Source organism: Nanorana parkeri, unplaced genomic scaffold (genome assembly GCF_000935625.1).
Source record: "Nanorana parkeri isolate BGI_ZX_2015 unplaced genomic scaffold, ASM93562v1 scaffold163, whole genome shotgun sequence".
Taxonomy (NCBI): domain Eukaryota; kingdom Metazoa; phylum Chordata; class Amphibia; order Anura; family Dicroglossidae; genus Nanorana; species Nanorana parkeri.
Window position 1 is genome coordinate 201,771 of NW_017306431.1, and position 25,000 is coordinate 226,770.

The window sequence follows — 25,000 nt, forward strand, 5'->3', positions numbered from 1 at the left end:
GTAGATAATCTTTAAAAGCAAGCCCTCACTCACCTCTCTAGCTGTTTTTAATGTGAAGTTATTCCTTCTCAAAAGATTTTTAAAGATCACAAAAAGGATATAAAGCTGGGTTTATTCTAACACAGGAGCAGGTGACCTTGGCACTCCAGCTGTGCTAAAACAACAAATCCCATGATGGCTGCACCTCTGGGAGCCATGTCTGTGGCTGTCAGAGCAATGCCTCATGGGAGCTTGGGTAGTTCCAGCACAGCTGGAGTTCCGAGGTTGCCTACCCCTGTTCTAAGAGCTTAGACATGTCTGCTGGTTGTCTACCAGGCTGGCAGGCTGCCAGGATTCTGCTCTCCATAGAAGAGAAGGTAAGATTTCAATGTCTGTGTTGTGAACTTTGCTATCTATTTTCCCACAATGCCTATAGATAGAGATGACTGATGGCTTGTTTTAGAGCGCTTTTACTGTTTGTTCAGAATATGTTCAGTAAATACTTTAGTGTGCATGATTTGGGCATAGGTTTACCTCCAATTTTTCTACCATAAATCCAGTGCTTTTCTAATGTCCTGTTGGAGCTGCCTCTGCTGCACTGAAGTCCCTGGTAGTGTTATCAGCCCTGCCTGAGTTTTACCCTGCTGGACTACAGATGTGTTCTGCTGTCCAGCTTAGCCAAAATGGGCAGAACTGAGCACACTGCTTGAAAATTCAGGACAGGTACAGAAGAAGCAGTGTTGTCAACTCAAAGATTTGAGCATCTGTAGCCCAAATTTTGGATAGAGTTGGGAAGGATGAGAACCCCCTGGTTTTACTGCTGTCTGGGACTCCATTAGAGAGATTTCCCCCTAATGTCCCAGGTATAAAGTTTTCAGACAGCAAGTAAAGGAGGCTCTCCAACAGCAACCCCCGACAGATGTTAACTTTTTCTTCACGTTAAGTATGAAAATGCTAGAACCTCAGTCAGCTTTTTATGGTTGTCTGTTTCCTCTTTGCAGATTTGTCCTCCCTTCCAGTCTGGTAAAATCTTCTCCCCAAAAACAGTAAGTGAGGAAAAAGCTAATTAACAGAGCCCAAAAACAGCAATAAAACCTGATAGGGGTTCTAAGCTTTTACAACTCTATTCAAACTTTTAAAACTTTTTGGCCATAGACACTTTAAAAGCACACTGGATTCAGGTCGACTCAACTGAACTTTTTTACTGAGCATCTCTTTAAAAACTCAGCGTTTGTAAAGAGACAAACAGTGACGTCCCAAGCGGGGTGCGGCCTGCACCAGGTGACACCATCAGATGGGGTGACACCAAAATGACAGTTATTTTGGTATCACTCCCTCCTCTAAAAACTGCATGAGAGAGGAGGGGACCCGGCAGCATATCTTATCCCGCCAGATTAACGTCCACTCCTCTCGCTGCCAGCATCCATCACCAAGATAAGTTTGCGTGATGTCATTATGATGACGTCCCACAACTGTGTAATTATGTCCGTGGGTGACATTAGGCCTGGGGATGCCTCTGGAGACAAAACTTGGGGAAATTAGCATGTATTGCAGATATTTGCTGATGTTTTGTTGTATACTTTCAATCTAATCAGTTAGCATGGGCAACACCTTCAATGTTAGAGAGAACCTACTTACTACACATTATCACATCCGTTTTCAATGCTTATATCCCTACAATATAAGCATTGTGAATATCCTCAGAGGAGCACAGGTCAGTTAAGATGATACACAATCTGTGTCTTCTGTGGGTTTTTCATAAGACAGTATGGAAAACACACACACATACTGTTGACAAGGGTAGCTCAGATGAAAAGCCAAGCTCATCCCACACAGCCATCATAGGGAAGCAGCTTCCGTCAAGGACCTGGACAGCAGCTAAGATATGACCGGTTAAGGAACTCTGCCCCACTGGACCCCAAAACACAGAAAGGTGCAGAGTATTTTGTTTAGTTTGCTCCATTCATATTTAGTTAATGAGGATTAGGATAGGATGAAGAAGACCCAGCTCATTATGCAATAGACACCACAATGAAACATAATGGACATCCATCAGGGCACTGCTATCACACAAACCCTTTGCTGTACACCAAAATTGTTGGACAGAACATTTATAAAAATGGAAAAGAACACCTAAACCCAGATGACAAGAAGTCAGTTGTGTAAAAGAGCTAATAAACATAAAAACACATAAGTTGAGTTATTTGAGGGTCTGCGCCAAGGTGCATTGTCCATCTGGTGAAGGGAACTCTATAGAGACACAAAAGATCTGTAAACCTGTTAGACACATTACACTAGGCGGGCCCATAGATATCAGATGACTGCAATGCTTATGAGCACCTTAAGGCCTGGTTCCCACCTAGGAGTTTTTGAGCAGTTGGAAAAGTGCTTTTAAATGCCCAACACAAGAAATCCCGTGATTTTCAATGGCCCTGGTTTACATCTGAGCAGAAAAAAGCCGGCAGGAAAAAGCCAAACGCCAGAAAAGGTACATGAGCTTCTGTGGGCAGTCAAAATCGCTTTTTTTGGCCCATAGACTTCGAGTGAAATGCCCAAAAACGTGCGGCAGAAGCATGTCACACTTTTTGTGATCGTTTTGCGTGTTTAAACGTGCATTCTTCCATTGCACACAGCTGTTGAATGAGCTGCTAGCCAAAACGCACGTTTTCATGTACGTGCATAAAAATTTGCACAACACGCATAAAAGTGCAAATAAACGCATGCTGCTCACACGCTTACAGCAGCGCCAAAATGGTGGCTCACAACTAAGGCCTGTGAACAAGGCCTTAGATGGGAGCTGGTTGAACTTGGGGAAGGATAACCATTAGCTGGAATTTCTTGGCTAACTGTGATTGCTCCCCACATTATATTGGTGCTTGAGTGTCTTCTCGTGGCATATAGATGCTTGGGTGATAAAAAAGTTTAAATTCTTACTCCTAATTATGTGTCAGGAACATAATCTGACTACCAACAAGGAGTTCCCCTTGCTGGAAACCTAAACCTATTACTCTATAGCCAAATTGTAACGGTCACTTTTTGTGTGTAGAAGACTTATTTAAATGGAATTTTCTGCCCCCCCCAAAGAAAAAACAAATCTGTAATGAAACCAAACCTGCTTGAGGAGAAGAAACTAAATGATCGCACGCTGACCTTACATTATGTATCTGCTGTAGTATTACAGTTTAGGTCATTTATGTTTTTAATTACAAGGTGTAGCATTATAAAAGTTGATGTGTAAACATTCTACTGTGTAATCAGTTTTGCTGTATTCTGAGAAGTAGGTTTTGAATAGAACAACATCTGAAAGCATGACTCAGGCACGTGAAGCAGTGTTTGGTTTGAAGCACGGATATTCTGGTTTATTATGGAGGGAATGTGACTATGGAATATAAGCACTGTGTACCCTGTGAAGGTATAGGTCAATGTTTATCCACACCTTAAAAACACATATAAATCCCAGCAATTAACTTCTCTTATTTGCTACCTTTCCGTGTATGCCACTTTTGTTTTTATCTATCCCATAAGAGGCAAAATAAACCCCCAAAACCTGTCCATTATTTCAAATATTTAGAGCTGCCCTGTGCTCTCTGCCTGTGTTCTTGGGGAGTCTATATAGCCCTCCTAGTAATTATTTTGGACTACAGAATGAGCCCTGCACTCTTTGCAGTACTCACTCCTAAGTCTTGCGCTTTATGCATTATGTACTCCTGACCCTTGCACTCTGTGCATTACATACTCCTGACCCCTGTGCTTTACGTACTTCTTACCCCTGCGCTCTGTGCATTATGCATTCCTGAGCCATGCGCGTTTTGCATTATTTACGCACGCACTCCTGACCCCTGCTCGGTATGCATTACTGAACCTGGTGCTTGGTATGGTATGCACTTCTGACCCTTGTGGTGTGTGCACTCCCGATGCTTGTGACCCTTGCGGTATGCTCTCCTGAACCCTGTGCATTACACACTCCTGAGTAATATAGTGTGTTCGTTATGCATATCCATGCACTCCTGACTCTTGCGCCTTGTGCATTACATACTCCTGGCACTTGCGCTCTGTGGCATACTGTATCTGTGCCATATATACAGTAAGTAGACTTGGTCTTTGGGTGACCAAGGGTGTCCCAGGTCTTTGACAATCCTAGCAATGCCCCTGACTGGACATCAAATGGTACATTAGAGCCACTAAAAAGGTACAATACGCTAAAAACAGCTATTGGCTCACACCCTGCAAATACACCGGATTTCTTTCCCTCTTACTCACTTGTTCTTCTTCAAAACCTGTCAGATCCCATCGATAGTTCAGTCGCATTTGTCTTCTCTTCCAGTGTTCCATGAATGTTGCAGCTAGAACCAGACAAAATATCCCCCATGTTAATTATGTATATGGATATCTGATTCTAAAGCAAGTTAGGATGCAGTCTAGGTGGGCACTTGCAGCCTTGCTCAATGGCCAAGTGCTGTATATGCAAAGCATTGAAACATGCAGGAAACAAAATCAGATATCTACCTACTGAAGATTGATGAAAGAATATTGATATTTATTACAGCTTACTACCCTTGCAGGTTCAGCATCAAGCCCTTCATTGCCACCTGTAGATTATGGAGAGTATTTTTTTCATACAATTTCCTCATAGTTATATAATCAAACTGTCTTCACATATAAGCTCTACTCTTAACAAGAATCTAACAGTTTGAATAAATATCTAATTTTCCATCTATTCTGGTAATAGCAGGACTGTGTCTCTTCAGCTTTATACTTAGAAAAGTTTCAAAATGCAGAGAATGTTTCAAATGAATTAAAATGATGGAGAAAGGTTTGAGATAGGCCAGGCACTAAATGGCGGAATGGAAAAGCGAACCCTTTTCCATTCTGACTGAAGATTACAGTAATATAAAAGGAAGGTAGCAATTGATTGGTTGCTGGTAGAAAATACTGGCAGATCAAAAAAATACAGGAGGCCAGCAGTACATAATTGTAGCTTAAAGCATTGTAAATTCCCAGCATATACTATCCTGTCATAACATCAGCATTGTAATAGGAATACATACTAGAGCGGTTTTTGATAATGCAATCAAAGCATACTTGAAAAAAAAACCTTTTATGTAGTGAGTGCTGCCTTCAGTCTGCCCATCACTTTCCACAACATACTGGATTCCCAGAGTCCTTTGCAACTCTTTCCCTGCTGCTTGATATGATGAAATCTCAATTTCTCAAGACAATACCCATCATGCATTGCTTACAGCAAGCAATGATGATGTTGCATTGTTCAGACGTTGAGTTGTCGTTCAGAAGGCAGGCTCTGTGAGAATGATGACACACGGAAGTGCATATTTACAGAGCGGAGTGAAATTGTGTCAGTGCATTGAGGAAGTCCATCCTATGGGCATTAAGCTTCTAGATCAGTATAGTCGTTAGGAGTGGGATAGAACATCAATGCTTCTTTTTAGTTTGTGACCATAGATACCCTTTAATATTGAAGCTATTTGAGCCCACAAAGAACTGACTGCTGTAGAGGCTGTGGGCTTAGCTAATACTATACAGAGACAAGGAATATATCACTAGGTGATTACGTTTACTCTTAGTACTAAAAGGCATGGCGTTTTTTACCCTAATGCATTCTCTGTACCTTTCTGTAACCCCCCACAATTACCTGTGGCCGGGGAAGATATCCTCCATTCCTCAAACTTTACTGGTTGTGTGGGCGGGTACTGAAGGCAGCGATAGGCTCCTGTGCCGTTAATCAAACTGTGACTATGGGAGCAGGGGGTGTAGCTTGCCAAAGGCTGTGTCTGTGGACCCACACAGCTAGGTGTGGGCACAGCCATGAACTCGCACGCACAGGTGTCTCCTCAGTAGACAGCTAGCCGATGGAGACACCTGAACTCAGGGCCTGTGGTAAGGAGACAACTAGACACAGGGGGAAGAAAAAAAGTTTAAAAAAAAAAAAAAGTGAATTCAAGTACCGCTGGTACTCACTATAAAAAGAAAAAAATATGAAGGTTTAATATCACTTTAATAAAAGGACCCTGTATTCCTTATCCTGGTTTACTCTTGTCTGAGCACTTCCAACAGAGAGCAAGGTGCTTGAGTATATATGACACACACTTAACCGCAAGATGAGATTACATCAGAATAATTCCACTGAAAACATGTCATATTATTCGGAAGCACCCTGAGGTGACACTGGAACAGCTTGCCAGTACACTAGAGATTTCTCAAACACGCATAGTGTTAGGACTCTGCTTCACACGTCAAAAGGAGACACAATCTCCTCCATGATTAAAGTAGATGATGGACAATTCAAACATGGTCCAATCACTCTTTTTTTTATTTATATTTTTGTAATTTGCTACACATGTTGTGCATCTCTCTACCTAGTTTACAAGGTGTTTGCCACCTCTAGGTTTATCTTCATGTCCATTCTGTAAAGGACTGCTTTAAAAGCACATACTGCAAAAGGCAGAGGCAAGTAGCCGAGTCCACATAATAAATCCAATATGAGGTTATGTAAGACTCTTGAAATAAGCCCTGGTGTGTTTGTACTTGGCAGGTACAGGCTCTCTGGAAGTACAGATGCAGTTGTCACTACCAGAAACCCAGGCTCTGGAGTGCAATAGCTCATAAATAGAGAAGAGGCTAAATTACTTCAGGAAATGTACAACTTCCCAGCTCCATCCTTCAAACTAGTGACAACTCTGTATTTAAACAGATCTGGATTTATTTAACTTTGTGGCACCTTACAAGATGCTGGACGAGTTCTAAATGTAACTAATCCACACATAATTAATGTTTTGTTAAAGAGTCTCTGTTTCCTTGAATGTGGAGACTTTGTTCTCCGTGCATGTTAACTACGGAACAATGAGAACTTTAAAGGGACAACATCCTTCACATTTTTGTCCTGGTCTATATTTAGATATACTGTTTAGCTTTACTTTACTGAGGTTCAGATTTATCTTTTTTTTTAAATGTTTCTGCCTCTACACACCACGACACGTTTTACAGATTGTTTGTTATAGAACTTTTGTGTATATTAGGACCTAATTTCCAAACAGTCTGCCGTTTCCAAAAACCTCTGTCGTTGACATTGGTCTTTACTTCATCATCATCATCATCAAATTAGGGTACTTAAAGATGAGGCGGTCATCTGATCCAGTCCATTAACATCAGACTGTAAGAGAACCCTTTTTCTATGGGTAGTCTGTGGCCTGGGCAGACATCTCCAGGCTGACTGAAGTATTGATCAACATCATAAGAAATTGAGATCTCTCAAATTTAGCCATGGGAGAGGAAATTGCCGGATGCTGACCCAGTTGCAACATTTTAACCTAGCTAGTGAGTGTGTTATGCCGCATTTTTTGCTGCATTTTTGATGCGTTCCGGGCCGTTTTTGGTAAAATGGGCTCTCAGTGCATTCCAGGGCGTTTGAATGCGTTTTTGATACGCTCCAGAGCAGGTAAAATAGGGCTTGCTTTTGATCCGGTCTAACTGCTCTGCTCCTGGAAGGCGATTGGTGTGAACAAGCCCTTAGAAAGTGGCCCTATCACAGAAAGCGCAGTCTACACTTGGGCCTTACCAGTATGCAAACACAGCAAGCAGTGTACAGTGTGGAATAGGAAATGTACTGTACCACACACAGATTAGGTGGTGTGGAATAGGCACAGATTAGGTGGTGTGGAATAGGCACAGATTAGGTGGTGTGCAATAGGCACAGATTAGGTGGTGTGGAATAGGCACAGATTAGGTGGTGTGGAATAGGAATAGGTACACAGCACAGCGTACAAAATGGGATGGTGTGGAATAGGGAACGTGCAGCCCAGCTTACAGAATCTAATAGTACGAACAGGGAATGTAAAAAGCATACAGAATGGGACACTGTGAATTAGGATACGTAGAGCACAGCACACAAAATGGAATGGGAAAGTATAGGGGATGTAAAGCCCAGTGTACAGAATGAGGCTGTGTGAATAGGGAACGTACAGCACAGCATACAAAATAGGATGGTGTGGAACAGGGACATTTAAAGCACAGCTCATATATACTCCTGGCTGCTCCAACTCTGTGTGCTGTACTGGACATAATATACACCTGACTACGCCACTGTGTGCTGTGCATACTCTAAATATATATATATCTGCTCCACTGTATGGTACCTGCAGCTGACCACTCTTTGTACTGTACGTTGCGTACTCCTGACTGCTCCATCGTGCATGCCAACTACTCCACTCTGTATGCCGTACTGTACATTACCTACTCTTGACTCCTTCACACTGTTCAATACATTACATACTCCTGACTGTGCTACTGAATGCTGTACTGTACAATACTTACTGCCTCGTTGTACACTGTACTTGATGCACCATACTCTTGACCGCTCCACTGTACACTACATAATGCTGACCGCTCCACTGTGGACCGTACTCTTTGTAACAGTGCTGATTCCTACACCACCCAAGTACAGCACAATATGGGCATAGTTCAAGCCACAGTGGGTTGCATATGGACATTCATCTCCCATGTAATTTTGTAGCAGACACTGAATCACTCATTTTTATTGCCTGGAACTTTGAATTCCAGCCAGTAAAAAGGTCTGAGTCGCAGCAATTCCAGTGGTCAGTAACTCTGTCAATGAGCAATTCATTTTTTTGCAGCATTTTTTACTAGATACAGAATTGCCAGCTTCTGTAGCCAATCATGTTATTCAATGCAGCTGCTAGTGAGTATGGCATACCAGCAATTTATAGCGGCATTTTAAAGTTGGCTACAAGAGCAAATCTGTTGCCAGCTACAAATAGCTAGTGAAAAAAAATCAGGAAGAAATGTAGCCGCTACTTATCTTTGCTACAAAAGTTGCTAGCATGACATGGCCCTTGTGGTACTCATAGACAAGGCAGCCAATTGACAGGTGCACTTTTCGGAGGAGAACGCAGATGGTGATGGTAGGAAATATCATTGCATTAGAAAGATTAGAGGGGAGAGATCATACATGAGCGGATACGTTTCATAACATTAGGGTGTGTATCACTCGGCTGTAGATTCTTAAATCATCTCTGAATTGGTGCTGACACTGTCCTTCCTTCTGGAGGTTGGCTACTTTTGTTCCCCATGGTCCCTGTGTGTTGTAAAGTAGTCACCGCTCCAAGCTCACTTCCTTGATGGATTGCAATCATGCATCTCAATACAAATTAGTAAACTAAATATGAGATTGTAGTCCATCAAGGGAGCGAGCTTGGAGCGGTGACTACTTTACAACACACAGGGACCATGGGGAACAAAAGTAGCCAACCTCCAGAAGGAAGGACAGTGTCAGCACCAATTCAGAGATGATTTGAGGATCTGCAGCCGAGTGATACACAAAATACATTTTTGTTAATAGTTGAGGCACTTGAATGTATTTCTTAGATTATTTAACTCCTTAGTTTAGAGTCACTTTAAGGTACTCACTCAAAACGGGTCTGACAATGTTTACTACTTCTATTTAAAAAAAACAAAAACAAAAAACAACCCCTGCGCCTATATATACATAAACATACATTTATACATACACACTATTTTGGATTAACATGCACTACAAATTCTCAGAGGAAGTATAGAAAAACTCTGTCTGGGAACAGCACTGCACCATATGACAAACACTGTAATTGTTATAAAGGTTATTCCATAGAGAGCCCGTGCTCCCTGGAGGTTCACTGAACTAAACCCTAACAGATGTGCCTTTTTCATCCTCATCATGCATAATAAAAGCAAAAAATATAAATAAAGCTAGGAAAGCCAAAATAAGAACACTAAACGAAATCCTAGAGGGACAGGAGAAGACAAGTGGATAGAGCAGTAGAATACTCCCTGGACAGTGTCCTGGAAAGAGATAGAAATTTCAGAACATGAGAAACAGACTGCGATCGGAAGTCATAGTGCAGCTGGGATGTTTTCTCAGATGGAGACAAAACCATTTTTCCTCCAGCTAATTACTTAATAAATGGCCTTGTCCCAGAATGATGTAACCCTGAAATGATGAATGCATGCACGTCTGTAAGGTTGAAGTTTCCTCCAAGGTGCAAGAATGAAGTTTCCTGCATGTGGAAGTGTTATACTGTCAGCAAGCCATCAGTAACTAGGCTAAAGACTCAGGGAATTCTAGCCATTCAATATGGGCCTGTTTGCTTGCATAGCCAACACGGGCTGTGAGCCTAGGGGGATCAGGGATACCAGGGTCAGCACAAAGCCACCCACACATTATGCTGTTGGCTCTCAGTAACACATTCTCCAGAATCAGCAATTCATGTTCTACAATACTTATCTGTTTTAGCGAACAGATGTGTATATAGGCAAAGTTTTAAATGGTTACCAAAGTTTCCCACACTTTGGGTGGCCTTAAAGAGGAACTTTACCCATATCTTCAAAACAACAACAAAGGCACCTTTGTAAATGACAAATCTACACACATATACTTCTAGATGTTTGCCAGCTTTTTATTTTTTTTGCATACCTTTTCTTTCCCAGTCTTCAGACAGTGGCCATTTTAAATAAGGGCAGGTTACTAGATCTCCCTTTACTTCCTTGAACTCTGGCACATGTGAATAGGACATGTGACCATGCACATCGTCTCAGGGGAGTAAAATGCCTTTCCCTGAGATCTCATGAGATTACAGATGAGATTTCCCAGCAATGCTCTGCTGATGTAACCTTCCCAGGATGCAATGCTTGGGCACATTACCTCATTTGTGCCAAAGTGGAAAAAATAAATTGTAAGTAAAATAAAAAAAAGGTTTGTTTATAGCTAATGAATGTAAGATGATTTAAGATCAGCATGCAGAGCTGTATGCTGATGTGATTTTTAGTTCAAGGGGGTAAAAGGCCCACTTTAAGAACTATTATATAGTGCAATAGTAAGCATTTCCAAAGATAAAAGTACTCATTATATATGGGGGTTTTCCCCATTTGTGGTCCTAAAAACAGAAACATCTTCAAAAAGCATTAGAACGACTGCAACCAAAGAAAACAAGGGAATGCAAAAGGAAAGTGGAAACGAAACAACGCCAAAGCTCCCAAGCATCCCTTATTTGAAGGGACTGACCCTCTTGTAGTACCAAATCCCTCTATCCTGCCTCTTGATGCAAGGTACAGAACACCATTTAATTTTCACACTATTATCATACTATTCAACCTCAAGTGTTGAACCATAAACCTTTAATTCAACATCTAGATTTATTGAATTTGCTCCTTTTAAAAGCTGGTATGAAGGAAACCTAGTGGCAATTACAGACTCATTTTTAACAGGGGAGCATGGCAGGGGTGCATCTTTTGCCTACAAGCTCTGAGCTAAATGGTTTCTCTCTTCCTTGTATCAGAACTTGAGACAACATGCTACTGTTTCCTTACCTATGCCAACTAGTAATCTGGCAGTGAATGTTTCTCTCCCCCACCCAAACACAACAATCACGCCAGGCTTTTTCTGGCGGCACACCAAACTCTGACCATGGTGTGTGGGGGAAGTCACGTGTTGTTCGTCATGGAATCAATCACCGGCTCTGGCTGAACACCGTTCCCGATTTGGGGCAGCAGACACATGCACCCCTCTCCACCCAGCTGTCGCTATAGCTGGGGATAAAGTCTGCAGTGATCGTTATACAAGGCACCCTTCCAGCAAGGCCCCTGCAAGCTGCCAGTATTGTTATCTTTATTGCTGTATATCTAAGAAATAGCATGCTGGTGTATTCAATGTTTCCAGCACTGTCCACTCACTGTGTCTACTGCAGCCTTATTGGCATGCATTGGAACTTGGAAAGGAAGATTGTATAGACTCATGAAAAAAGACTTGTAAGAATGCCCAAAAGCACTGAAAAACTTATCTGGCTGTAGTGGATTATTTTAGCTAACTTATCCAGACTTTGACAAGAGCACATGTGCATTTCTCCAGGACAGCATTAACGGTTCACCAATATGACAACATGCATGGAGCTACCCTTTAAGACATGCAGTGAAATTTAGAAAGTTCCTTGTCCAATCCCCTTCAACAGGATCACAAACCTTTCCTTTTTTCTAGGTTGTCCACTCACCCCAAAAGGGTCTAACCTTTCTATTACTTTAATACAGGAAATATAACTAATAAAATGGTCCTGGGACCACCCAACATTATGAAGATATGTCCTACAGCAGGGGTGGCAAACTCAAATTCATCGAGGGCCGCATCAGCAGTATGGTTACCCTCAAAGGGCCGGTTGTATAGGACTAATCTATTACACTTCTACTCCCCAAACTCCCCCCCTACACACACACACACACACACACACACACACGTAAAAAAAATACAACCCCTGTACAAGGCGATTTGCATATGAATGAGCCGCGATATTTACATATGAATGGTTTTATGAATGGTTGTGTTTGCCACCCCTGTCCTACAGGATGCTGTAGTGTCCTCAATAGAACAGCAGTTGGCTTTGGACAGTGACCTACCTCAACCCGTTATCAAAGAGCTTCCTGAATTAACCAAGTCAACATGATGTCTATGTTGTCTGTTATGCCTGCCTTCCTGTAAAATGTTAGACATGTGCCTTAACTATTTGGCCCAGAAATGAACTGTAAAATGTAGAAAGCAACAGTACAGGGTTTTATACTTATTGTCCATGGTAGAGGAGGTAGCTAGGAAACTGCTTGGTCTTACCCCACAAAGCCATGAAGACTGAGAAGAAGACAGTGGCTGGGTTGTCAAAGAGATGGCTGGCTCGAGCTGTAGCACAGGCAGAGCTGATCTTCCAGTAGTTGCACGTCTTGTCACACAGGGGGCACATGGTGATGTTAATTCGTTGGTCACACATTTCTATGCTAGGATAATGAAGATGGAAAAGTCCGAACAAACACAGTTTACACAAAAGGATTAAGGATCTCAGCCAGGTTCAATTTAGAATATAATAATTATAAACAAATGACTGTCAGATGTAAAGAAACTTCCATACGCTGCTAGGACTCCTACATGCTCATCTCTAAATGGCTGCACAACTCTGTTGGTTTTGGTACAGCATACTAAACAATGTGTGATCTGTCAGACAAGTCTAATCTGTGCTTGTCATGATGATGGAAAATAAGTTTATTATTGGAGTTATTGTGGGGGATGCCTAAAGCCGTGTCTCCAGTTGGGTATGCAGTCTCCAATTGGATTATTTTTCTAATTGGGCCTTTCAGTAAAGGATGCTTTCTTGTAAACTTTCTCTTGCCTGCTTGGTTTTGAGCCAGTCAATATGACATTTTCATTTCTCTTAGCTTTGCTTACATTGAGAAAGTTTCTCTGTGACTTTTTTTTTTTAAATCTTTTTTTTTGCAACTGTTAAAAGTATGCTGCACATTTCAACATTCTAAAAGGCAACCAGCCAGATACAATTTACATACATATATGGGACGGGTTTTACCTGTCGGAGGATTTGTTATTTTGTTCAACCAGTCTTGTGAGCACAGCCTGGCCAGTGGCCTTTTTTTTTCTCCATTGCACTTAAGTAATACAACTTGGTCACTGACCCACCCACAGCAATACTGCAATAATGATTGGATTGTGAAGATGTAACAGCATTTGAATCTTGTGTGTAGTGTTTGGGGTGGGGTGGGGGGGCATTAGCCAGGTACCAATAGTATATCCAGCCATACTCAAAACCATTATATGTAATTTTTGAATGGGGATCTTTTAATGTATGTAATTACATTGAAAATAACTAAAGGTACTTTACTTAAAAGGAGAGTTATAAAGATAACTTGGACATCTAAACATCCTATTCTGAAGCCAAGCCTAATCCAGCTCTCCATATTCATTTTTGATTGTGATATACAGTATTAATCTAGATGGATTTTCTATGTACAAGTGATCAGATATATACAAGCGTCATCATATATTTGAGAGGACTTCATGCTGCAACACCATACCTTGGGATGTCCTGGTCTACAGTAGCACAGCCATAAAGGAACACGATGATGCCCACAATGGACGCTGGAATAAGCATCTGGGTGTATACTCCCAGCCAGGCAAAGTACAGGGCAATCTTCTCACCATAATATTTCCTGATATCAATAAGAAGACTGTCAAATTAACTGTTCTTTTCAAAATGGTAATCTAAACCAAAATGTTAAAAAACAAAAGATACTTCAGGTGACTCACCTGACCAGGTCAATGGGCTGATACTTGTAGAATACTCCATAACTGGCCCACTCATCACACAGCAGCTAAAATATTAAATGAATCAAGATTTGAGACAGACATTCTGGAAAGCGGTTTCAAATCTACTTTTAAAGGTGGCCATTGTAGAGGTTTTCAATATTCTACCCAACTCCACAGACATGGATTGCTTTTTAGGCACTCTTGACAGGTTCAGTTAAAATACAATTAAAGGCTCCTGTATGAAAGTGCTGTCAATCCAGAAAGCAGTAGGCGGGACTAGATGTGGTCAGGTGCTGACTGACAAGCTGCAGGCCTATGAATCAAAAGTGGCAATGCTGATAGCCACACCCTTGGCAATTCTTCAGGTGTGCCTGCCACCCCCTTTCCAGCCAGAGCGTCCAACAACCTGTGACGCTCTGGCCAGCATCCCGCCCAGCTCCTGGCAATCAGTGATGTCAGTACGTTGGGCGGGAGGCAGGACAGAGCCAGAGTTGTGCATCACTCCCCACCCATAAACATGCACCAGCAGCAACCCCCTTCCCAGTAACATGCACCGCCAGCAGTCCCCTTTACTACAACCTCCCTCCCCAGACCATGCACCAGCAGCAACCCCTCCGGTGGAAGGACTCCCCTGAGCACAGTGATATCACTGCTGCTTTCACAAGGCAATATCTGGATTAGCAAAGGCAATCCATGAATGCAAAAATGGATTACGACCTGTATGATTATTGAGGAATACATTAACACAAACTGTTCTCTGCCTAGAGTTCACCTTTAAATATCTGTTATTGAAACAGTTCAGACACTTGCCATAAAAGAGACAATAAAATGATTTGCGATATTCAGAACAGCTCGCTACTTCCCAACGTACTGTCACAGAATCTATTTGGAAGGAACAAAACACAGCTGGATCCTGACAGCCAGAAGTACAGTATCCGGGGCATCAACAAAGTATAGGGTGTAGATCCCTTCTTTCCAGTGGGTAATGGAGCGGTGTGCATTGATTAGCACAAGTAACCTGACATTTACTGCTTGTCACATTGGTTGGGACTCGTACAGCTGCAGAGTTCATTTTATGGATGTTGGCCAGTGTGCAACAATGAACCACATCTGCAAGAAACCTCCTGTTGGTTCACTGACAGAACCCGCCGGGAAACACCCATTTAATTAGCACTAATGTATCAATGTTTAATTTTCCCATCAATCCTATCACACCCACACTGGCTTCATGGTTAGGGCTCGGATAAGTTATTTTTGCATTAAAAAAAAAAAAAAAAAAAAAAAAAAAAAAAAAAAAAAGTCTGTACTATGGACATCTTAAAAGCAGTACTCTAGGCACACAAATGTTATTAACCATTGCAGTGGGGCTACCCCTGCACTGCAATGGTTAATTGCTTTTTTGGTCTAAAAAAGCAAAAAAAGTTATATTTCTCAGAGCCGGCCAGCTGTCACAGCCCTCCCTCCTACCCGTCTGCTCCTCCGCTGCAGCAATGACATGTCCCTCAGCGTCCTCACGTCCTATAGACTGTATATAGAACGTGATGACTCAAGAACCTTAGACCGCTGTAATGGAGGGGGAGAGGGGTGGAAGGGACCGTTCTAAGAGCAAGCCAGCTCCGAAAATCAGGCGCATATCATTTTTCTTTTTAACCAAGACGAAAATGAGCACTTAACTCTCGCAGTGCAGGGGTAGCCTCAGTGTAAGGGTTCATAAAATGTGTGCCAGGAGTTCTTTTAAGTAAAACTCCATAACTTAGAAGTTTGGCCAGATTTATTTTGTTGGAAGAAAAAGGAAGACCTTTTGAATGCGACTTTGCTATATTTCCTTCCAGTTTTAAAGTGTTCTCCTTTTAAAGTGGAAGTAAAGGTTAAAAAAAAGCAGATTGGCTGGCCTTCTATGTCAGCAGGGACTGTGTAAGTGTTTTCTGCCCTAAAAGCTTTTTCCCCTTTCTGCAATTTTTTTTTTCTGTATGCCGAGTTGCACATGTGACCTGGCTTGCCGAGATGAAGTAACTCCCATGTGCATGCATGTGGGGTTACATCGACAGGTCCCAGCCAATCAAGCGGCCAAAGGACTTGAGTCCTGGAAGAGGATTGAGTCAGATGGAAGCGCTGGAGAGGGAGGAGCGCAGTGCTGGAGGGGAACGGTTTGGCAGGCAAGCCTATCACAATGTACCAATATGCTGTGCATAGTAACAAATTATGGCTGAAAGCGTCTCTAATTTTTTTGGTTAGCTTTAATTCTGCTTTAACAGACCCACCTGTGTTTGCGTCACATTAAGTGTCAAATCAGAAGTGCAGAAGTTGCACTTTTTGAAGTTGGATACGCATTGAGGATTGCTTGAATATCATTTATGATTGGATGCTTAGCGTGACTGATTGAAGTCTCTATTTCCCTACCGTTTAGGAAATTGGCACTTTAAGGTGGATGCACTTTAGTAGCACAGATTGGATATTAACAGATATGAGCCAAGTTTAACATGCACTTTATATCACATGCTTTTTTATGATATTTATATTATTTTTTCACTGGGTATTGTTAGTATTGATGTAAGCATGGCACAATATGGTATTTATTGAATGTCAGCATATGTAGCAAATGGATATGGGTGCCCCAATGTACATCTATAAATTAAAGTGTTTAAAATATTTAACATGCTTAATAAGAATATTTATAGTCAGCTGATCACTTTTTATGTATAGGAGGAGGTAAAAAAAAAAAAAAAAAAAGGCATAAAATAGCATCGCAGACAAATACCTTCCGGTCATTGGGTTCACTATCATTCTCATAGTCCCCCTGAAAAATAAAAAAAATATTAGCCAGTCTAATTTCCCTTTATGGACACGATTATAGTAGCTCTAGTGCTTGGGACTCATCATTTCTTCCAAACCCCCCATTTATCATGGTACTTGATGACAGCCTGCTGCCATAACACATCGGATTCTGGTCCACACACAGGTATCACTCATAGAACTTCTTTATTCCGACATGCAATTAGCTCAGCACCCAGCGTTACATTACACTGACATATAACACATTGGAACTATGACTTTAAAAGCACAACTCAGATTCCACCTCCCGTCAACCATCTCAGCAAAATGTGGAAATGGAAGTACGCAAGTCAGATTTGAGTAAATCATAATTTTCACTGCAGGATCTGCTTGGGCTTAGATGATGCATTTGTGCTGGGCCATAGACAATAGTGGCCTTCCCTGATCTATGCACCAAGCTAAAGACAAATGGCCATTACTCTCAATTGGCAAGTGTAGCATATGCACACACTTTAACTGGGTGCTGGGTGTGCTGGTTGACTAATTTTGTAGTGGTCATAAGAAGGTGTGAAAATGAAATTTCTGCTGTATTTAAATCTACTTCTCTATCAACATTGGTAGAGTTGCCATGCATACTTACATCGTGCAGAGGATATGCAGCACTGTAGACGCCGTTAGCAAGTAGGCTGGTAATACCTGTAGAGCAAGGAAATACAAGGACATTATATAAAAGGCGAGATATAGAAAAGATGTCCATGTTATTTCTGCATCTTTAGTACATTCCATTGTACGGGTTCAAAAATACCCCTTCTCCTGGGGTCCTCATCAACGCAGGTTGAGATCCACCCTGAAGACGATGATTTTAGTTTATAATTAAAGCTAAATTAATATAATAGTGCAGACGACGCACATTACGTCCGGCTGCCACATCCTGGCTGTCACAGACTTGTTGTTCACACCAAGCCATATAATTATCCTATGTTTAGCAGAATTTCTTTTCTTACTTCCAGTCTCAGAAAAAACATTGCTGTACGGTACAGAGGAGCCATCTTGTAGTGAATAAATTTGCTTTCCCAGAAATGTAGAAATTAAACACAGTGTTGTAATTAAATAAGGTGCCGAGTAACAGCTACAGTAGTTCCTGAACATGTAATCTAAATGTTTAATCTGGAATCCAGACAAAAATCAAAATACACCCAGGAAATCCATGTACAATTTAACCTGGCAAAGGTTTTTCATCTCTATCCATTCAGTTACACAGCTATGTCACACAGCCAGGCAGGTGGCACCACTTTCTCTGTTGCAGTACAATACTTTGATGTCCTCTCCCTGCTGGTTTTGATAAGCCTTTACAATATAATATTTATTTCCATCCAAAGTTGCATTAATTTTTCACCAAGATCTTGTAGTGATGATGGGAGAGTCTGAACACTGCGTAAAGTCTTTTCCAGCACATCCCAAAGATTCTCAATGGGGTTAAGGTGTGGACTCTCCATGTGTGAAAATGAGGTCTCATGCTCCCTGAACCACTCTTTCACAATTTGAGCCCGGTGAATCCTGACAGTCATCTTGGAATATGCCCAATGTGCCATCAGAAAAAATCCATTAAAGGAAAAGCCTCGGCATTCAGTATATTCAGGTAGGCAGCTGACCTCATTTTCTGTGGTCATAATGTTGCTGAACCTAGACCTGACCAACTGAAGTAACTCCAGATCATAAAACTGCCTAAAATCCAGGGGGTGACTTTTTTTGGCCAGGCATTGTATATTGGGTGAATACCCATTATGTGGTATGTATAATGAGTTTCCGGAGGTCTTGCTTGGCATACAATGGCGTACTGTTCCCCTGTATTCAAGCATTGCCTGCATACATTTGGAGGTATCATGCGAATTGAGACAGTAATGCATTACTGGGGGTAGGTGAAGTCCCAAATAAAGTGAAAGAATGTAGCATTTAGCACAAGTTTCATTAACAAATCCCTAGTTATTTAGAACTCAGAGACACAAGAGAATTGGCTACATTTGGCCCAGGCAGTGATGACGGTTAGGACAGAATGGTACATTCACTCCAGTTACATATTTACAATAACAGGAGACTAGGGGGAAGGATGATTAAGGAAGCTAGCCACCATGTCTCAGCTGTTCCGTACACAACAGCCATGGTTGTACCTCAGAAAATCTGTCACTGCCAGATTGTTTATAACCATTTCATTGCACGGATGATGCTCTGCAATATTTACCTGACAAATAGCTTTTAGCAGTGTGCAATGCACGAACTGAGACTATACCCCTCTAACTACATATTATACAGAGTATTAAAAAAAAAAACAAAACACGTTTTATTGTGTAGCAGAAAATTTATTTGCCACAAAAATGCACGTCAAGAGGCTTAGTGCCGTGAACATCAGCATACAAGGTATAGGAGGCCTCAACTATGTCTTCTGATAACAAAGGGGCGCACATAATGTTCAGTATATGAAATGCTAGAATGGACTGTCAAAACTTTAGACATACTATAGGAAATGATGATCAGAGGCTGTGCACATGCCACAGGTTTGGTTGGAGACTGGTCACATGCTGCACAGGACATTGATAGACTTACATGAGGCTAGTACAGACCATTGCTCTTACCCCTTTACAAATCAATGCTACCATTACTGGGGTCCAAAAGCCTCACAAACCGCATAGAGCCACAAATTGGGCACCACAGTCTTAGTGTCTTTACCACCCCCACATATGCAAATGCTTTCTAAAATTGCTCATATGCGATTGGCCAGTCGAGGAAATAAGGAACCACCAATTGCAATTACATACTCCTGAGATCAATGAATATTGGCCTAGAAGCTGAGCTTCTTGTGGAATTGTCAGCCGGTCACCATTACCAGCTGACTGATGGAAGTGCAGCTGTGGTGGGCCTGGCTGGGGTGGTGGGAACAGTAAAATTCTTGAGGTTCAGTCAATGCATTAGATTAGAGCCACCATTCTTGCATCCTATGGGTCTTCCACCTGCAAGAATACCAGTGTTGGATTGCTCCTGCCCTGAGGCATGAAGAGTAATTAATGTCTCTACACCGTTTTTGCTACCTCACTGCTGAGGTACCATGTTACACTATAAGGTTGAACACAGGAACGTATTAATACACAATTTACGATCAAAAGCATGGCGCTGTGTCACGGCTCAAACCGCTTTAACTTGTGTTACTAATCCACAGATTCTGACCATCCTAATTACTGAAGAATACTGTGACCTTAAGTGTTGGCCCTTATTGGTAATAACAACATCTCGGGATGATATATCTGGTATAGCTACTTTCTTGGCAGTTCTTAAGCATACACACAGCTCCTTTATAAAATAATCTTTTAGAACATATAAATGATGTATGCAGCATATGATTGTTTACGCTGAACATCTACCTGTAAACAAAATGAATAGGGGACATTGAGCTTTCATTACATCAGTCTAGGGAGGGAATATTGATCGGAGGCTCTGTTCTTAGAAAGCAGACTAGCCTAAATAAGTGACTGGCAATAAGATATTTAATCCCTCTGCTTCATGTTCAAATAGGGATATGCTACAGTGAAAATTCCAGAAGCAGTGATTCAACAAAACATTTCCTCAGGGCATTTCTATGAAGGGCAGTTCTGCTGATGAGCCTCTAAAAAGGGATTATGAACAACGTAAGACGACATACCTAAACTGAGAGCAGAGAGCGCCACACCTTTTGTTGCATGTAACATACACAACAAAGTCCGGGCGTGTCATAATGTGTGTGGTTTATACAGTGCTTACGTTCTATACTGAAAACTGCATATATTCTTTGTATTGGATTGAGCAGGGAGGGCTTGGAGCTTCTATTAAGTTCTTATTGCAGGCTTTTCATTATGCTTAGTAACGTTCTGACCGAGCTTCTGAATATATGAATCCAGCGCCTCAAATGTACTTGTTCCAGATCTCATACTACTACTCAGAGGGACATGGGGCATCATAATATTAAGAAAGTGACCTTAAAGCATTAGTTTGTATTGCTTTAGAAAAAATGTGACCTGTCCCTTTAAGAAAAAGTATCGGTAATTAGTATCTGCGAGTACTTGATCAAAAGTATCGGTACTCGGTCTTAATAAGTGGTATCGGTGCATTCCTAGTCAAAATCAATATGAAGCCTAAACCTCGTCACGGACATTATAATCTGACTGTATACCTCTTTTGGATTTACCAAGAGACGTGTAGTATGAGGTTTGGCTAAACTGGATAGTTTGGGTAGGTCCCAATTCTATGGAAAAAAAACAAACAAACCTCGGCCCTCATTCACCTTCTCACCATGAATGCTAAATAAAAGAAAACGTGCATGTGTGCTTACCCATGCTATATTTGGCTTTTGTACAGGTTGTTCGCTTCAGGATTTCATACACCTGTGGGAACAAAATGGCAGTTAGGTCACTGGTAAGAGTAAAAGCGACAATATGAACTATAGGAGGAAGGCTCGTCTAAAGCTGGGGTTTGTTGGTTTTATCTAGAACACCCAGAGTGAGAAGTGTGCTTCCATTAACAAACTAGATACCCTCTTTCTTTTGTTTGTACTATGATTAGGACCCCAGGAACCCTTGGGTTACTGTTACTCCAGCAATATCCATTGTTTTAGATAGCTTTGCTCAGGGTTTTATTGACGTTTTATAATGGGAATTCTTTATGATGGGAGCAGAGAAAAAACAAAAACACGTTTAGTAGAAAGAAAAAGGAAATGAATCCCTGCACTCTGGGTGCAGCAACTTTTCTTTTTCATTTACATGGTAGCAGGGGTCACCTGACATGTTCCATGCTGGAGAGCGTTTTTTTAAAGGAGGTGATCCCGTTTAACCTTGCTGCTGATTAAAAAAAAAAAAAGAAGTTGCAGCTCAGAGTGTGCCAATTCATTTTCTTTACTGATGGACTTGCCAGATCGGCACAAGAGGATTTTGCAGCGACACCAGTGGGAAGATATTTAATAAAGTTGGGGAAGGGATATAATGTTTGGAAAAAAAAAGTGTTATAAATTGCCATATGCGTCTACCTGTCCTGGTTAAAAGCTGTACACACTATGTAAAAAGATTGGAGTAACAAACTGGTTGTGCATGAATAGCCTATATGTGACTGTAAAGCAGGGGTGGGCAACACCGGCCCTTCAGCTGTTGTGAAACTACAAGTCCCATGAGGTATTGTAAGACTGACAGTTACTGGCATGATTCCCAGAGGCATGTTGGGATTTGTGTTTAAAGCACAGCTGGAGGGCCAAAGTTTCCCATCGATGCCCTAAGGGCTTCTAAGTCTACAGAACTCCTGGGTAGCTGGTAACATTTGAAAAATAGGCAGTTCAAGGGACAGAGCAAAGTGACGACTCATAAGAAAAAAGGTAAAGAAAACAGTAAAACTGAAAAAATTAAAAGGATACAAATAAAACATACCATAGGTAGCAAAAGGGAAAAAAGGTGGACTTGGGCATTGATGCTATGACTAAGGCCCAGTGAAACACGTAAGTGGGTATTGCATTTATGAACTTTACAGTATTAAATATAGATACATTTGGAGGAGATGCCTTGTGTGCTGCCATCCTGATGTAAACAGATGTCCATCCTTGGAAGGTGGATTGTGGCTTTGCACCATGGTGGTGTTATGGGAGGTTAGAGCAGTGTACTCCAGGACTGGGACATTAAAACTGTCATATGTAACCTATAAGAGTGGATGCAGCCCTTCCCCTGGGCAATGAAGATACAAACCACAGGTGAGATGAGTACTCACTGTATAAATAGCAAGATGGTAAAAAGAAAACTGATAGAAAAAGTGTTAAGATCTAATTGGAGAGTAATTATCACCCAATCAGCAAGGGATACATGGTAACTTTAACACTTACAATTGAACTTCTTGTTTTGCTGTCAAAAAAAGAGTCTTTGTCTGACATATCGAACCTGTTGGTTAATACAGATTATAGATGAGTTATAAAAACAGTAGTAGAAAGATTAAAATAACTATTTTCAGGTTCTATCCGCTTTAAAGGAAATCTGTGCTCAGAAATATGCAGGCTGCCATTGCTAACCTGTTCTTCTGAAAACGCAAATTGCTTGTCATACTGAGCCATTGGCTTCAGAATGTTCGCTGACCAGGAACAGGTATGCAGATTAGGTGCTTTCAAATCACTGACTCAGAAGTACTGGTACTCAAGCTGAAGACAGACAAACTAGCATTTTTAAAAGCTGGCCAGCAATGGTAGCCTATACAATTTTTTCTCAGCACAGTACTTAGTAATTAATATGTAATAGCTGCATGAGGTTTATTTCTTCAGGCTTTTCTTCATTTTCCACCTGGAGATCCTGCCAGTACCAGTTCTGCATGTCCCAATGTCAACGCTCACTTACTACACTCACTGAGGAGCAGCGTTGTCACCATGGGCCCCACTCCTTATTTGGAATACAAGCACTTTGCTTCTCTCCTCATCTTCATATCATGGCATGCTTTGTAGTTTGCAGAGGATAGCTGGGAAACCCAGGTAGTTAAGAGGACACTGGATTTCTGGCAGGATCAACAGGTATTTTTCTGGAAATGTACTTTGCCTGAAAAAGAAAACAAATGGAGCCACCACATCTAAAGACAAGCAAGCTGCAATATGTTACATTTTTGTGTTTAGATATACGTTAAGGGGTTGGTTGTGGATGCTGGATGGTCGAATCCTATACTGGCTTTTAATAATTTTCTTCATAAACTATCCTTTAATAATAATAATAAATAATAACAACAACAACAACGATTCTTCATGATGTAAAAAGAATACAAAGGGTAAATTAAAAAATAAAATGGAGAACGCACAAATAGGGTCAAAACTTGAAAGAACATCTTACTGCAAGAATCTCCATAATATACAAGACGTCTCCTAATGATTTGGCCTACAAGAGTCCACCTAAATCTTAACTATCCTTCTTAAGACAATTAACTCTTTCATCCCTCATTAAAAAGGTCTAAAGAATTTAAAGCCATGGGGATTGGGAATGTCAGCCATAAAAAAGACATTGGACTAGATTTGGCATACTTACAGGTGCTGTTTTTCCCTGGAGAAAGGATACGAGAGATGCTTGGCTGTTTGGGGTCTGTGGCTAGCAACTTTGGGCTGAATGGGTTCAGTTATTTTCTGAAGGACGTTGTTGAGTTTGTGCATCAGACCTTGTTTCTGACCTATGTGGTAAATCTGGAATACATAGGTTGGAAGGGCATTCAGTTTTGTTTGGAAAAACTACTTATGGAAAAAGCAGACAGACATCAAGTACACAGCAAAACCAGCAAGTGGATCCACTAGCATAGCTGCTATCTCAGCAGATGTGGAACGAGAAACAAGACTTGTTGCAGTCTAGCAGGGACATGTGGTAATCTCATATCAGCTATATAATGATTGCGTATGAGAAAACAGCTTATGATGTGATTTTCACAGAGTTTAACTATGTCTGGCATGGAATGAAGCAAATCTGTATGGCTAGTAAACATTATACTATGACTGTAGAAGTTTTCTAATTGGAAAAAAAGTCCCTCTGTCAGAGCAGATACAGGTCTTCCAAATACTTGGTACTTGGTCTTCTGAGGCATGAGCAATCACACCACCACCACCACAATCGCTACACATCCCACAATTCAGCCCTTAAAACAACATCTGTGTCCTGGTGAAGGGAAATCTCTTCAATGGGGCACAGATGGCAAAAAAAAAAAGCTAACGGGGGTTTTAACCCTCCTGTACTCTATGCAAAACTAAAAATGTTTTTACTTTAGTTCTGCAAGATTTGCTTTTTGTCTTAAATTTCTCCTGAAAAAAATAGCACAGCACTTCCTGATATGCGAGTGTGACCCTCCTGTGTCTATGACCACATAGCAGTTCATCATAAATGTGAGATCTAAGGCTCTGCTGCTGACCACTGGTCAATACAGTGCTGCTCATTGTTCGCAGCTCTAAATACGAGAAAGCCCTGCCCCTACAAAGATGGCCGCCACACGGTAGCGAGTGAAAAACAAGACATGTAAGTCAGTAATGTGGAAGAATTAGCTCCAGGGATTGGACTTAACTAGTCATTTGTCCTCTGCCTGTCTTTTTTTTTTGGG

At 41.3% G+C, this 25,000-nt stretch overlaps 1 protein-coding gene across 3 annotated transcripts in view; it reads right to left on the reverse strand.

Moving 5' to 3' along the window:
* ANO1 (anoctamin 1) overlaps positions 1 to 25,000 on the reverse strand; it is a 91,558-nt gene that overhangs the window by 25,173 nt on the left and 41,385 nt on the right. For all 3 annotated transcript variants that reach the window (XM_018554545.1, XM_018554543.1, XM_018554544.1), the window contains exons 4-12: positions 23,950 to 24,101; positions 22,776 to 22,830; positions 21,249 to 21,300; positions 17,532 to 17,587; positions 16,878 to 16,916; positions 14,120 to 14,184; positions 13,888 to 14,022; positions 12,641 to 12,801; positions 4,240 to 4,322 (exon numbers count right to left, since the gene is read on the reverse strand). In XM_018554545.1, the coding sequence (XP_018410047.1) occupies positions 4,240 to 4,322; positions 12,641 to 12,801; positions 13,888 to 14,022; positions 14,120 to 14,184; positions 16,878 to 16,916; positions 17,532 to 17,587; positions 21,249 to 21,300; positions 22,776 to 22,830; positions 23,950 to 24,101 (798 nt within the window). The remainder of the gene's footprint in view (positions 1 to 4,239; positions 4,323 to 12,640; positions 12,802 to 13,887; positions 14,023 to 14,119; positions 14,185 to 16,877; positions 16,917 to 17,531; positions 17,588 to 21,248; positions 21,301 to 22,775; positions 22,831 to 23,949; positions 24,102 to 25,000) is intronic.